This window comes from Bufo gargarizans, chromosome 2, assembly GCF_014858855.1.
Source record: "Bufo gargarizans isolate SCDJY-AF-19 chromosome 2, ASM1485885v1, whole genome shotgun sequence".
Taxonomy (NCBI): domain Eukaryota; kingdom Metazoa; phylum Chordata; class Amphibia; order Anura; family Bufonidae; genus Bufo; species Bufo gargarizans.
In genome coordinates, this window is record NC_058081.1 from 8,567,079 (window position 1) to 8,580,258 (window position 13,180).

Sequence of the window (13,180 nt, forward strand, 5' to 3'; positions counted from 1 at the left end):
TTTACTACGAAGCTTGAGGAAATTTGGCTTCGCGGCAAATCAAATTTTTCCGGAAATTTGGATCAAAATTAATTTGTTTGACTTTGATTCGCTCAACACTAGTAACAATAATCACGTATTTGTCAAAACATTAAATCATAACAAGCTTCTCCTAATGAGCATCTTAATAATAAATTAATCTAAACAATGGGTCTCATCTGTTTACTTGATTCACTTGAGTGTGATTACCATGTCAGGATCCTGTGGGAATCTTCCCCTGACATTATAAAACACATACACATCTACAAAATTTCACCATTTTCGCAAGAAGACTTGACAACGCTTATAAAAATATGCAGACCACTTGTAAGCCTACTCTGGGGGAAACTGTAAGTAGATTATAGTACCTAATATTAATAATTGTTAATGTGATACATTATAAATCTTTTCAGACATGTATCTGCTTCAATTTTCTGTGTTTAGAGAAGATAAAACCCTGATATTCATTGCTATATAAATTATGTGTGAGGAGAATCAGACACAGGTCACTCAGATACATCTCCTTGGATTCCGAGGTCTTTACAATTACAAGACTCTTCTATTTATAGTGTTTTTACTGACATACACATTTATCTTAGTTGGAAACCTTTTAATCATCCTTTTAGTGATGACTTTTGACCACCTCAAAACCCCAATGTTCTTCTTTCTGAAACACTTGTCAACAGCGGATATCCTACTAACCACCAGTGTTGTCCCCATGATGTTGGACATAATATTATTTGAGGGAGATATTTTGCCCTTTTGGGGCTGTATTATGCAGTTGTATTCCTTTGGTATATTTGGATTTGTTCAATGTTTCCTCATTGCTGTCATGTCATTTGACCGATATTTGGCCATTTGCCACCCTTTACGTTACTCTTCAATAATGAATCCAGATCTTTGTCTCCAGCTCGTTATTGGATCATGGTTTTTAGTCAGTGTGTTGATATCCAGTGAAATTATTGTTATTATCCAATTTGACTTCTGTGGCTTGAATGACGTTGACCACTTCTTCTGTGACTTTGGTCCCGTAGTAGAATTGGCCACATCAGACATTTCCATTTTGATGCTGCAAGACTTTGTTATCTCCATTTGCATGATCTTTTCCCCATTTGCTTTTATTATTATGACTTACTTTTCTATTTTCATCACCATAATCAAAATGTCTTCGACTTATGGTAGGAGAAAAGCGTTCTCCACTTGTAGCTCTCACCTGACCACAGTGTGTGCATATTATGGAACCCTAATCACAGTTTACATGGCTCCATCTAATGAAAGCACATCTAATATAAACAAATACAGATCTCTATTGTACATAGTAGTGACACCAGTGATGAACCCCATCATCTACAGCCTCAGGAACAAAGAGATCAAGAGTAGAGTTGAGCGAACACCTGGATGTTCGGGTTCGAGAAGTTCGGCCGAACATCCCGGAAATGTTCGGGTTCGGGATCCGAACCCGATCCGAACTTCGTCCCGAACCCGAACCCCATTGAAGTCAATGGGGACCCGAACTTTTCGGCACTAAAAAGGCTGTAAAACAGCCCAGGAAAGAGCTAGAGGGCTGCAAAAGGCAGCAACATGTAGGTAAATCCCCTGCAAACAAATGTGGATAGGGAAATGAATTAAAATAAAAATTAAATAAATAAAAATTAACCAAAATCAATTGGAGAGAGGTTCCATAGCAGAGAATCTGGCTTCCCGTCACCCACCACTGGAACAGTCCATTCTCAGATATTTAGGCCCCGGCACCCAGGCAGAGGAGAGAGGTCCCGTAACAGAGAATCTGTCTTCATGTCAGCAGAGAATTAGTCTGCATGTCATAGCAGAGAATGAGGCTTCACGTCAGCCACCACTGCAACAGTCCATTGGCATATATTTAGGCCCAGCACCCAGGCAGAGGAGAGAGGTCCCGTAACAGACAATCTGGCTTCATGTCAGCAGAGAATCAGTCTGCATGTCATAGCAGAGAATCAGGCTTCACGTCACCCACCACTGCAACAGTCCATTGTCATAAATTTAGGCCCAGCACTAGTGTTGAGCGGCATGTCCCATATTCAAATTCGCGAAATTTTGTGAATATTCGAAAGAATATTCGTAAAATATTCGCGATTATTCAAATTCGTTATTATTTCGCATATGCGATAATTCGAATTTTCGCATCGCATAATACATATGCTATGCAAAATTCACATGTGCGCTAATGAAATCGCCTTACGAAGATTCGCAACTCAATTCAATCATTAATGTATGAATGCAATGCCCTTTGCCTCTGTTCTGGGACAAGTGTAGATATTCGCATGTGCGCTAATAAAATCGCCTTACGAAGATTCGCACCTCAATCACTTTCTAGGGAATGTGAGACTTTTGGGAATCAATCGAGATACAGTGGGGGGTGATGACAGTAGTTGACAGAGTACAGATCAATGTAATCTGTAAGGTGGAAAGTAAAATAAAAAATACGAATATTCGTAAATCGAATTTTACGAAGTTCTACGTATTCGCGAATATGGTGCTATACTATATGAATGCACAGGCCTTTGCCTCTCTGTTCTGGGGACAAGTGTAGATATTTGCATTTGCGTTAATAAAATCGCCTTACGAAGATTCGCAGCTCAATTCAATCACTAATGTATGAATGCAAAGCCCTTTGCCTCTGTTCTGGGACAAGTGTAGATATTCGCATGTGCGCTAATAAAATCGCCTTACGAAGATTCGCAACTCAATTCACTAATGTATGAATGCAAAGCCCTTTGCCTCTGTTCTGGGACGTGCCGATATTCGCATGTGCGCTAATAAAATCGCCTTACGAAGATTCGCGCCTCAATCACTTTCTAGGCAATGTGAGTAAGATCTGAGCTGTTGGACCTTTGGGAAACAATCAATTATATGTGTACTGTAATTTTGTGGGGGGGGGGGGGGGAAACAAAAAACGAATATTCGTTTTTACGAATATATAGCACTATATTCGAAATATTCGCGAAATCGCGAAGTTGCGATATTCTTGAAAAAAATTTGCTTTTCGAATATTCGCGCTCAACACTACCCAGCACCCAGGCAGAGGAGAGAGGTCCCGTAACAGAGAATCTGGCTTCATGTCAGCAGAGAATCAGTCTGCATGTCATAGCAGAGAATGAGGCTTCACGTCAGCCACCACTGCAACAGTCCATTGGCATATATTTAGGCCCAGCACACACACAGGCAGAGGAGAGAGGTCCCGTAACAGAGGATCTGGCTTCATGTCAGCAGAGAATCAGTCTGCATGTCATAGCAGAGAATCAGGCTTCACGTCAGCCACCACTGCAACAGTCCATTGTCATAAATTTAGGCCCAGCACCCAGGCAGAGGAGAGAGGTCCCGTAACAGAGAATCTGGCTTCATGTCAGCAGAGAATCAGTCTGCATGTCATAGCAGAGAATGAGGCTTCACGTCAGCCACCACTGCAACAGTCCATTGGCATATATTTAGGCCCAGCACCCAGGCAGAGGAGGGAGGTCCCGTAACAGAGAATCTGTCTTCATGTCAGCAGAGAATTAGTCTGCATGTCATAGCAGAGAATGAGGCTTCACGTCAGCCACCACTGCAACAGTCCATTGGCATATATTTAGGCCCAGCACACACACAGGCAGAGGAGAGAGGTCCCGTAACAGACAATCTGGCTTCATGTCAGCAGAGAATCAGTCTGCATGTCATAGCAGAGAATGAGGCTTCACGTCAGCCACCACTGCAACAGTCCATTGGCATATATTTAGGCCCAGCACACACACAGGCAGAGGAGAGAGGTCCCGTAACAGACAATCTGGCTTCATGTCAGCAGAGAATCAGTCTGCATGTCATAGCAGAGAATGAGGCTTCACGTCAGCCACCACTGCAACAGTCCATTGGCATATATTTAGGCCCAGCACACACACAGGCAGAGGAGAGAGGTCCCGTAACAGAGAATCTGGCTTCATGTCAGCAGAGAATCAGTCTGCATGTCATAGCAGAGAATGAGGCTTCACGTCAGCCACCACTGCAACAGTCCATTGGCATATATTTAGGCCCAGCACACACACAGGCAGAGGAGAGAGGTCCCGTAACAGAGAATCTGGCTTCATGTCAGCAGAGAATCAGTCTGCATGTCATAGCAGAGAATGAGGCTTCACGTCAGCCACCACTGCAACAGTCCATTGGCATATATTTAGGCCCAGCACACACACAGGCAGAGGAGAGAGGTCCCGTAACAGAGGATCTGGCTTCATGTCAGCAGAGAATCAGTCTGCATGTCATAGCAGAGAATCAGGCTTCACGTCAGCCACCACTGCAACAGTCCATTGTCATAAATTTAGGCCCAGCACCCAGGCAGAGGAGAGAGGTCCCGTAACAGAGAATCTGGCTTCATGTCAGCAGAGAATCAGTCTTCATATCATAGCAGAGAATCAGGCTTCACGTCACCCACCACTGTAAGAGTCAATTTTCATAAATTTAGGCCCAGAACCCAGGCAGAGGAGAAAGGTCCCGTAACAGACAATCTGGCTTCATGTCAGCAGAGAATCAGTCTTCATATCATAGCAGAGAATCAGGCTTCACGTCACCCACCACTGTAAGAGTCAATTTTCATAAATTTAGGCCCAGAACCCAGGCAGAGGAGAAAGGTCCCGTAACAGACAATCTGGCTTCATGTCAGCAGAGAATCAGTCTTCATATCATAGCAGAGAATCAGGCTTCACGTCACCCACCACTGTAAGAGTCAATTTTCATAAATTTAGGCCCAGAACCCAGGCAGAGGAGAAAGGTCCCGTAACAGACAATCTGGCTTCATGTCAGCAGAGAATCAGTCTTCATATCATAGCAGAGAATCAGGCTTCACGTCACCCACCACTGCAACAGTCCATTGGCATATATTTAGGCCTAGCACACAGGCAGAGCAGAGAGGTCCCGTAACAGACAATCTGGCTTCATGTCAGCAGAGAATTAGTCTGCATGTCATAGCAGAGAATCAGGCTTCATGTCAGCCACCACTGCAACAGTCCATTGGCATATATTTAGGCCTAGCACACAGGCAGAGGAGAGGTTCATTCAACTTTGGGTAGCATCGCAATATAATGGTAAAATGAAAATAAAAATAGGATTGAATGAGGAAGTGCCCTGGAGTCCAATAATATATGGTTATGGGGAGGTAGTTAATGTCTAATCTGGACAAGGGACGGACAGGTCCTGTGGGATCCATGCCTGGTTCATTTTTATGAACGTCAGCTTGTCCACATTGGCTGTAGACAGGCGGCTGCGTTTGTCTGTAATGACGCCCCCTGCCGTGCTGAATACACGTTCAGACAAAACGCTGGCTGCCGGGCAGGCCAGCTCCTCCAAGGCATAAAAGGCTAGCTCTGGCCACGTGGACAATTTAGAGACCCAGAAGTTGAATGGGGCCGAACCATCAGTCAGTACGTGGAGGGGTGTGCACACGTACTGTTCCACCATGTTAGTGAAATGTTGCCTCCTGCTAACACGTTGCGTATCAGGTGGTGGTGCAGTTAGCTGTGGCGTGTTGACAAAAGTTTTCCACATCTCTGCCATGCTAACCCTGCCCTCAGAGGAGCTGGCCGTGACACAGCTGCCTTGGCGACCTCTTGCTCCTCCTCTGCCTTGGCCTTGGGCTTCCACTTGTTCCCCTGTGACATTTGGGAATGCTCTCAGTAGCGCGTCTACCAACGTGCGCTTGTACTCGCGCATCTTCCTATCACGCTCCAGTGCAGGAAGTAAGGTGGGCACATTGTCTTTGTAGCGTGGATCCAGCAGGGTGGCAACCCAGTAGTCCGCACAGGTTAAAATGTGGGCAACTCTGCTGTCGTTGCGCAGGCACTGCAGCATGTAGTCGCTCATGTGTGCCAGGCTGCCCAGGGATAAGGACAAGCTGTCCTCTGTGGGAGGCGTATCGTCATCGTCCTGCCTTTCCCCCCAGCCACGCACCAGTGATGGACCCGAGCTGCGTTGGGTGCCACCCCGCTGTGACCATGCTTCATCCTCATCCTCCTCCACCTCCTCCTCATCCTCGTCCTCCTCGTCCTCCAGTAGTGGGCCCTGGCTGGCCACATTTGTACCTGGCCTCTGCTGTTGCCAAAAACCTCCCTCTGAGTCACTTCGAAGAGACTGGCCTGAAAGTGCTAAAAATGACCCCTCTTCCTCCTCCTCCTCCTCCTCCTCCTGGGCCACCTCCTCTTCCATCATCGCCCTAAGTGTTTTCTCAAGGAGACATAGAAGTGGTATTGTAACGCTGATAACGGTGTCATCGCCACTGGCCATGTTGGTGGAGTACTCGAAACAGCGCAACAGGGCACACAGGTCTCGCATGGAGGCCCAGTCATTGGTGGTGAAGTGGTGCTGTTCTGTAGTGCGACTGACCCGTGCGTGCTGCAGCTGAAACTCCACTATGGCCTGCTGCTGCTCGCACAGTCTGTCCAGCATGTGCAAGGTGGAGTTCCACCTGGTGGGCACGTCGCATATGAGGCGGTGAGCGGGAAGGCCGAAGTTACGCTGTAGCGCAGACAGGCGAGCAGCAGCAGGATGTGAACGCCGGAAGCGCGAACAGACGGCCCGCACTTTATGCAGCAGCTCTGACATGTCGGGGTAGTTGTGAATGAACTTCTGCACCACCAAATTCAGCACATGCGCCAAGCAAGGGATGTGCGTCAAATTGGCTAGTCCCAGAGCTGCAACGAGATTTCGCCCATTATCACACACCACCAGGCCGGGCTTGAGGCTCACCGGCAGCAACCACTCGTCGGTCTGTTGTTCAATACCCCGCCACAACTCCTGTGCGGTGTGGGGCCTGTCCCCCAAACATATGAGTTTCAGAATGGCCTGCTGACGTTTACCCCGGGCTGTGCTGAAGTTGGTGGTGAAGGTGTGTGGCTGACTGGATGAGCAGGTGGAAGAAGAGGAGGAGGAAGCCGAGAAGGAGGAGGTGGCAACAGGAGGCAAAGAATGTTGCCCTGCGATCCTTGGCGGCGGAAGGACGTGCGCCAAACAGCTCTCCGCCTGGGGCCCAGCTGCCACTACATTTACCCAGTGTGCAGTTAGGGAGATATAGCGTCCCTGGCCGTGCTTACTGGTCCACGTATCTGTGGTTAGGTGGACCTTGCCACAGATGGCGTTGCGCAGTGCACACTTGATTTTATGGGATACTTGGTTGTGCAGGGAAGGCACGGCTCTCTTGGAGAAGTAGTGCCGGCTGGGAACAACATACTGTGGGACAGCAAGCGACATGAGCTGTTTGAAGCTGTCTGTGTCCACCAGCCTAAATGACAGCATTTCATAGGCCAGTAGTTTAGAAATGCTGGCATTCAGGGCCAGGGATCGAGGGTGGCTAGGTGGGAATTTACGCTTTCTATCAAATGTTTGTGAGATGGAGAGCTGAACGCTGGCGTGTGACATGGTTGAGACGCTTGGTGACGGAGGTGGTGGTGGTGGTGTTGGTGGTACATCCCCTGTTTGCTGGGCGGCAGGTGCCAACGTTCCTCCAGAGGCGGAGGAAGAGGCCGAGGCGGCAGCAGCAGAATAGGCCGAGGCGGCAGCAGCAGAAGAGGTAGCAGGGGGAGCCTGAGTGACTTCCTTGGTTTTAAGGTGTTTACTCCACTGCAGTTCATGCTTTGCATGCAGGTGCCTGGTCATGCAGGTTGTGCTCAGGTTCAGAACGTTAATGCCTCGCTTCAGGCTCTGATGGCACAGCGTGCAAACCACTCGGGTCTTGTCGTCAGCACATTGTTTGAAGAAGTGCCATGCCAGGGAACTCCTTGAAGCTGCCTTTGGGGTGCTCGGTCCCAGATGGCGGCGGTCAGTAGCAGGCGGAGTCTCTTGGCGGCGGGTGTTCTGCTTTTGCCCACTGCTCCCTCTTTTGCTACGCTGTTGGCTCGGTCTCACCACTGCCTCTTCCTCCGAACTGTGAAAGTCAGTGGCACGACCTTCATTCCATGTGGGGTCTAGGACCTCATCGTCCCCTGCATCGTCTTCCACCCAGTCTTGATCCCTGACCTCCTGTTCAGTCTGCACACTGCAGAAAGACGCAGCAGTTGGCACCTGTGTTTCGTTATCATCAGAGACGTGCTGAGGTGGTATTCCCATGTCCTCATCATCAGGAAACATAAGTGGTTGTGCGTCAGTGCATTCTATGTCTTTCACCGCTGGGGAAGGGCTAGGTGGATGCCCTTGGGAAACCCTGCCAGCGGAGTCTTCAAACAGCATAAGAGACTGCTGCATAACTTGAGGCTGAGACAGTTTCCCTGGTATGCATGGGGGTGATGTGACAGACTGATGGGGTTGGTTTTCAGGCGCCATCTGTGCGCTTTCTGCAGAAGACTGGGTGGGAGATAATGTGAACGTGCTGGATCCACTGTCGGCCACCCAATTGACTAATGCCTGTACCTGCTCAGGCCTTACCATCCTTAGAACGGCATTGGGCCCCACCATATATCGCTGTAAATTCTGGCGGCTACTGGGACCTGAGGTAGTTGGTACACTAGGACGTGTGGATGTGGCAGAACGGCCACGTCCTCTCCCAGCACCAGAGGGTCCACTAACACCACCACGACCATGTCCACGTCCGCGTCCCTTACTAGATGTTTTTCTCATTGTTATGGTTCACCACAACAACAAATATATTATTTGGCCCAATGTATTGTATTCAAATTCAGCGGGATATAAATTTGAGGCCTAGTATTTAGGCGCTGGGTGACCGGTATGGATTTAGTGACAGAATTAGACTTGGAAATGCCCAGAAGCGTGTGTGTGAAGTTATTCTGAATGACCCAATGTGCACCTTGAATATTATATACCCTTTTTGGGATAGATTTCAAATAGCTCTGATATAGCAGAAACCACTAAATTATGAAATTGCTAAATTGGGAATTGTACTTCAACCCAGAACAAAAAATGTGCTTTGACGGACACTAAATAACTTTCCCAGCTACAACAGGACAACGGTAACGAGAGATTTAGAGGGATTAAATTTGAGGCCTAGTATTTAGGCGCTGGGTGACAGGTATGGGTTTAGTGACAGAATTAGACTTGGAAATACACAGTAGCGGGTGTGTGTGAAGTTATTCTGAATGACCCAATGTGCACCTTGAATATTATATACCCTTTTAGGGATAGATTTCAAATAGCTCTGATATAGCAGAAACCACTAAATTATGAAATTGCTAAATTGGGAATTGTACTTCAACCCAGAACAAAAAATGTGCTTTGACGGACACTAAATAACTTTCCCAGCTACAACAGGACAACGGTAACGAGAGATTTAGAGGGATTTAAATTTGAGGCCTAGTATTTAGGCGCTGGGTGACAGGTATGGGTTTAGTGACAGAATTAGACTTGGAAATACACAGTAGCGGGTGTGTGTGAAGTTATTCTGAATGACCCTATGTGCACCTTCAATATTATATACCCTTTTATGGATAGATTTCAAATAGCTCTGATATAGCAGGAACCACTAAATTATGAAATTGCTAAATTGGGAATTGTACTTCAACCCAGAACAAAAATGTGCTTTGACGGGCACTAAATAACTTTCCCAGCTACAACAGGACAACGGTAACGAGAGATTTAGAGGGATTTAAATTTGAGGCCTAGTATTTAGGCGCTGGGTGACAGGTATGGGTTTAGTGACAGAATTAGACTTGGAAATACACAGTAGCGGGTGTGTGTGAAGTTATTCTGAATGACCCTATGTGCACCTTCAATATTATATACCCTTTTATGGATAGATTTCAAATAGCTCTGATATAGCAGAAACCACTAAATTATGAAATTGCTAAATTGGGAATTGTACTTCAACCCAGAACAAAAAATGTGCTTTGACGGGCACTAAATAACTTTCCCAGCTACAACAGGACAACGGTAACGAGAGATTTAGAGGGATTTAAATTTGAGGCCTAGTATTTAGGCGCTGGGTGACAGGTATGGGTTTAGTGACAGAATTAGACTTGGAAATACACAGTAGCGGGTGTGTGTGAAGTTATTCTGAATGACCCTATGTGCACCTTCAATATTATATACCCTTTTATGGATAGATTTCAAATAGCTCTGATATAGCAGAAACCACTAAATTATGAAATTGCTAAATTGGGAATTGTACTTCAACCCAGAACAAAAAATGTGCTTTGACGGACACTAAATATCTTGCCCAGCAACAACAGTACAGCGGTGGGTAACGAGAGATTTAGAGGGAATTAAATTTGAGGCCTAGTATTTAGGCGCTGGGTCACCGGTATGGATTTAGTGACAGAATTAGACTTGGAAATACACAGTAGCGGGTGTGTGTGAAGTTATTCTGAATGACCCTATGTGCACCTTCAATATTATATACCCTTTTATGGATAGATTTCAAATAGCTCTGATATAGCAGAAACCACTAAATTATGAAATTGCTAAATTGGGAATTGTACTTCAACCCAGAACAAAAATGTGCTTTGACGGACACTAAATATCTTGCCCAGCAACAACAGTACAGCGGTGGTAACGAGAGATTTAGAGGGAATTAAATTTGAGGCCTAGTATTTAGGCGCTGGGTCACCGGTATGGATTTAGTGACAGAATTAGACTTGGAAATACACAGTAGCGGGTGTGTGTGAAGTTATTCTGAATGACCCTATGTGCACCTTCAATATTATATACCCTTTTATGGATAGATTTCAAATAGCTCTGATATAGCAGAAACCACTAAATTATGAAATTGCTAAATTGGGAATTGTACTTCAACCCAGAACAAAAAATGTGCTTTGACGGCACTAAATAACTTTCCCAGCTACAACAGGACAACGGTAACGAGAGATTTAGAGGGATTTAAATTTGAGGCCTAGTATTTAGGCGCTGGGTGACAGGTATGGGTTTAGTGACAGAATTAGACTTGGAAATACACAGTAGCGGGTGTGTGTGAAGTTATTCTGAATGACCCTATGTGCACCTTCAATATTATATACCCTTTTATGGATAGATTTCAAATAGCTCTGATATAGCAGAAACCACTAAATTATGAAATTGCTAAATTGGGAATTGTACTTCAACCCAGAACAAAAATGTGCTTTGACGGACACTAAATAACTTTCCCAGCTACAACAGGACAACGGTAACGAGAGATTTAGAGGGATTTAAATTTGAGGCCTAGTATTTAGGCGCTGGGTGACAGGTATGGGTTTAGTGACAGAATTAGACTTGGAAATACACAGTAGCGGGTGTGTGTGAAGTTATTCTGAATGACCCTATGTGCACCTTCAATATTATATACCCTTTTATGGATAGATTTCAAATAGCTCTGATATAGCAGAAACCACTAAATTATGAAATTGCTAAATTGGGAATTGTACTTCAACCCAGAACAAAAAATGTGCTTTGACGGACACTAAATAATCTTGCCCAGCATACAACAGTACAGCGGGGTAACGAGAGATTTAGAGGGAATTAAATTTGAGGCCTAGTATTTAGGCGCTGGGTCACAGGTATGGGTTTAGTGACAGAATTAGACTTGGAAATACACAGTAGCGGGTGTGTGTGAAGTTATTCTGAATGACCCTATGTGCACCTTCAATATTATATACCCTTTTATGGATAGATTTCAAATAGCTCTGATATAGCAGAAACCACTAAATTATGAAATTGCTAAATTGGGAATTGTACTTCAACCCAGAACAAAAAATGTGCTTTGACGGACACTAAATAACTTTCCCAGCTACAACAGGACAACGGTAACGAGAGATTTAGAGGGATTTAAATTTGAGGCCTAGTATTTAGGCGCTGGGTGACAGGTATGGGTTTAGTGACAGAATTAGACTTGGAAATACACAGTAGCGGGTGTGTGTGAAGTTATTCTGAATGACCCTATGTGCACCTTCAATATTATATACCCTTTTATGGATAGATTTCAAATAGCTCTGATATAGCAGAAACCACTAAATTATGAAATTGGTAAATTGGGAATTGTACTTCAACCCAGAACAAAAAATGTGCTTTGACGGACACTAAATAACTTTCCCAGCTACAACAGGACAACGGTAACGAGAGATTTAGAGGGATTTAAATTTGAGGCCTAGTATTTAGGCGCTGGGTGACAGGTATGGGTTTAGTGACAGAATTAGACTTGGAAATACACAGTAGCGGGTGTGTGTGAAGTTATTCTGAATGACCCTATGTGCACCTTCAATATTATATACCCTTTTATGGATAGATTTCAAATAGCTCTGATATAGCAGAAACCACTAAATTATGAAATTGCTAAATTGGGAATTGTACTTCAACCCAGAACAAAAAATGTGCTTTGACGGACACTAAATATCTTGCCCAGCAACAACAGTACAGCGGTGGGTAACGAGAGATTTAGAGGGAATTAAATTTGAGGCCTAGTATTTAGGCGCTGGGTCACCGGTATGGATTTAGTGACAGAATTAGACTTGGAAATACACAGTAGCGGGTGTGTGTGAAGTTATTCTGAATGACCCTATGTGCACCTTCAATATTATATACCCTTTTATGGATAGATTTCAAATAGCTCTGATATAGCAGAAACCACTAAATTATGAAATTGCTAAATTGGGAATTGTACTTCAACCCAGAACAAAAATGTGCTTTGACGGACACTAAATATCTTGCCCAGCAACAACAGTACAGCGGTGGGTAACGAGAGATTTAGAGGGAATTAAATTTGAGGCCTAGTATTTAGGCGCTGGGTCACCGGTATGGATTTAGTGACAGAATTAGACTTGGAAATACACAGTAGCGGGTGTGTGTGAAGTTATTCTGAATGACCCTATGTGCACCTTCAATATTATATACCCTTTTATGGATAGATTTCAAATAGCTCTGATATAGCAGGAACCACTAAATTATGAAATTGCTAAATTGGGAATTGTACTTCAACCCAGAACAAAAAATGTGCTTTGACGGGCACTAAATAACTTTCCCAGCTACAACAGGACAACGGTAACGAGAGATTTAGAGGGATTTAAATTTGAGGCCTAGTATTTAGGCGCTGGGTGACAGGTATGGGTTTAGTGACAGAATTAGACTTGGAAATACACAGTAGCGGGTGTGTGTGAAGTTATTCTGAATGACCCTATGTGCACCTTCAATATTATATACCCTTTTTGGGATAGATTTCAAATAGCTCTGATATAGCAGGAACCACTAAATTATG

The 13,180-nt window shown here is 44.9% G+C and overlaps 1 protein-coding gene across 1 annotated transcript in view; it reads left to right on the forward strand.

Annotated features, from left to right (window-relative positions):
* The first annotated feature begins 499 nt into the window (after positions 1–499).
* LOC122925414 (olfactory receptor 1009-like) overlaps positions 500–13,180 on the forward strand; it is an 80,407-nt gene continuing 67,726 nt past the window's right edge. The window contains exon 1 of the mRNA XM_044276776.1: positions 500–1,404. Within this exon, the coding sequence (XP_044132711.1) occupies positions 500–1,404 (905 nt within the window). The remainder of the gene's footprint in view (positions 1,405–13,180) is intronic.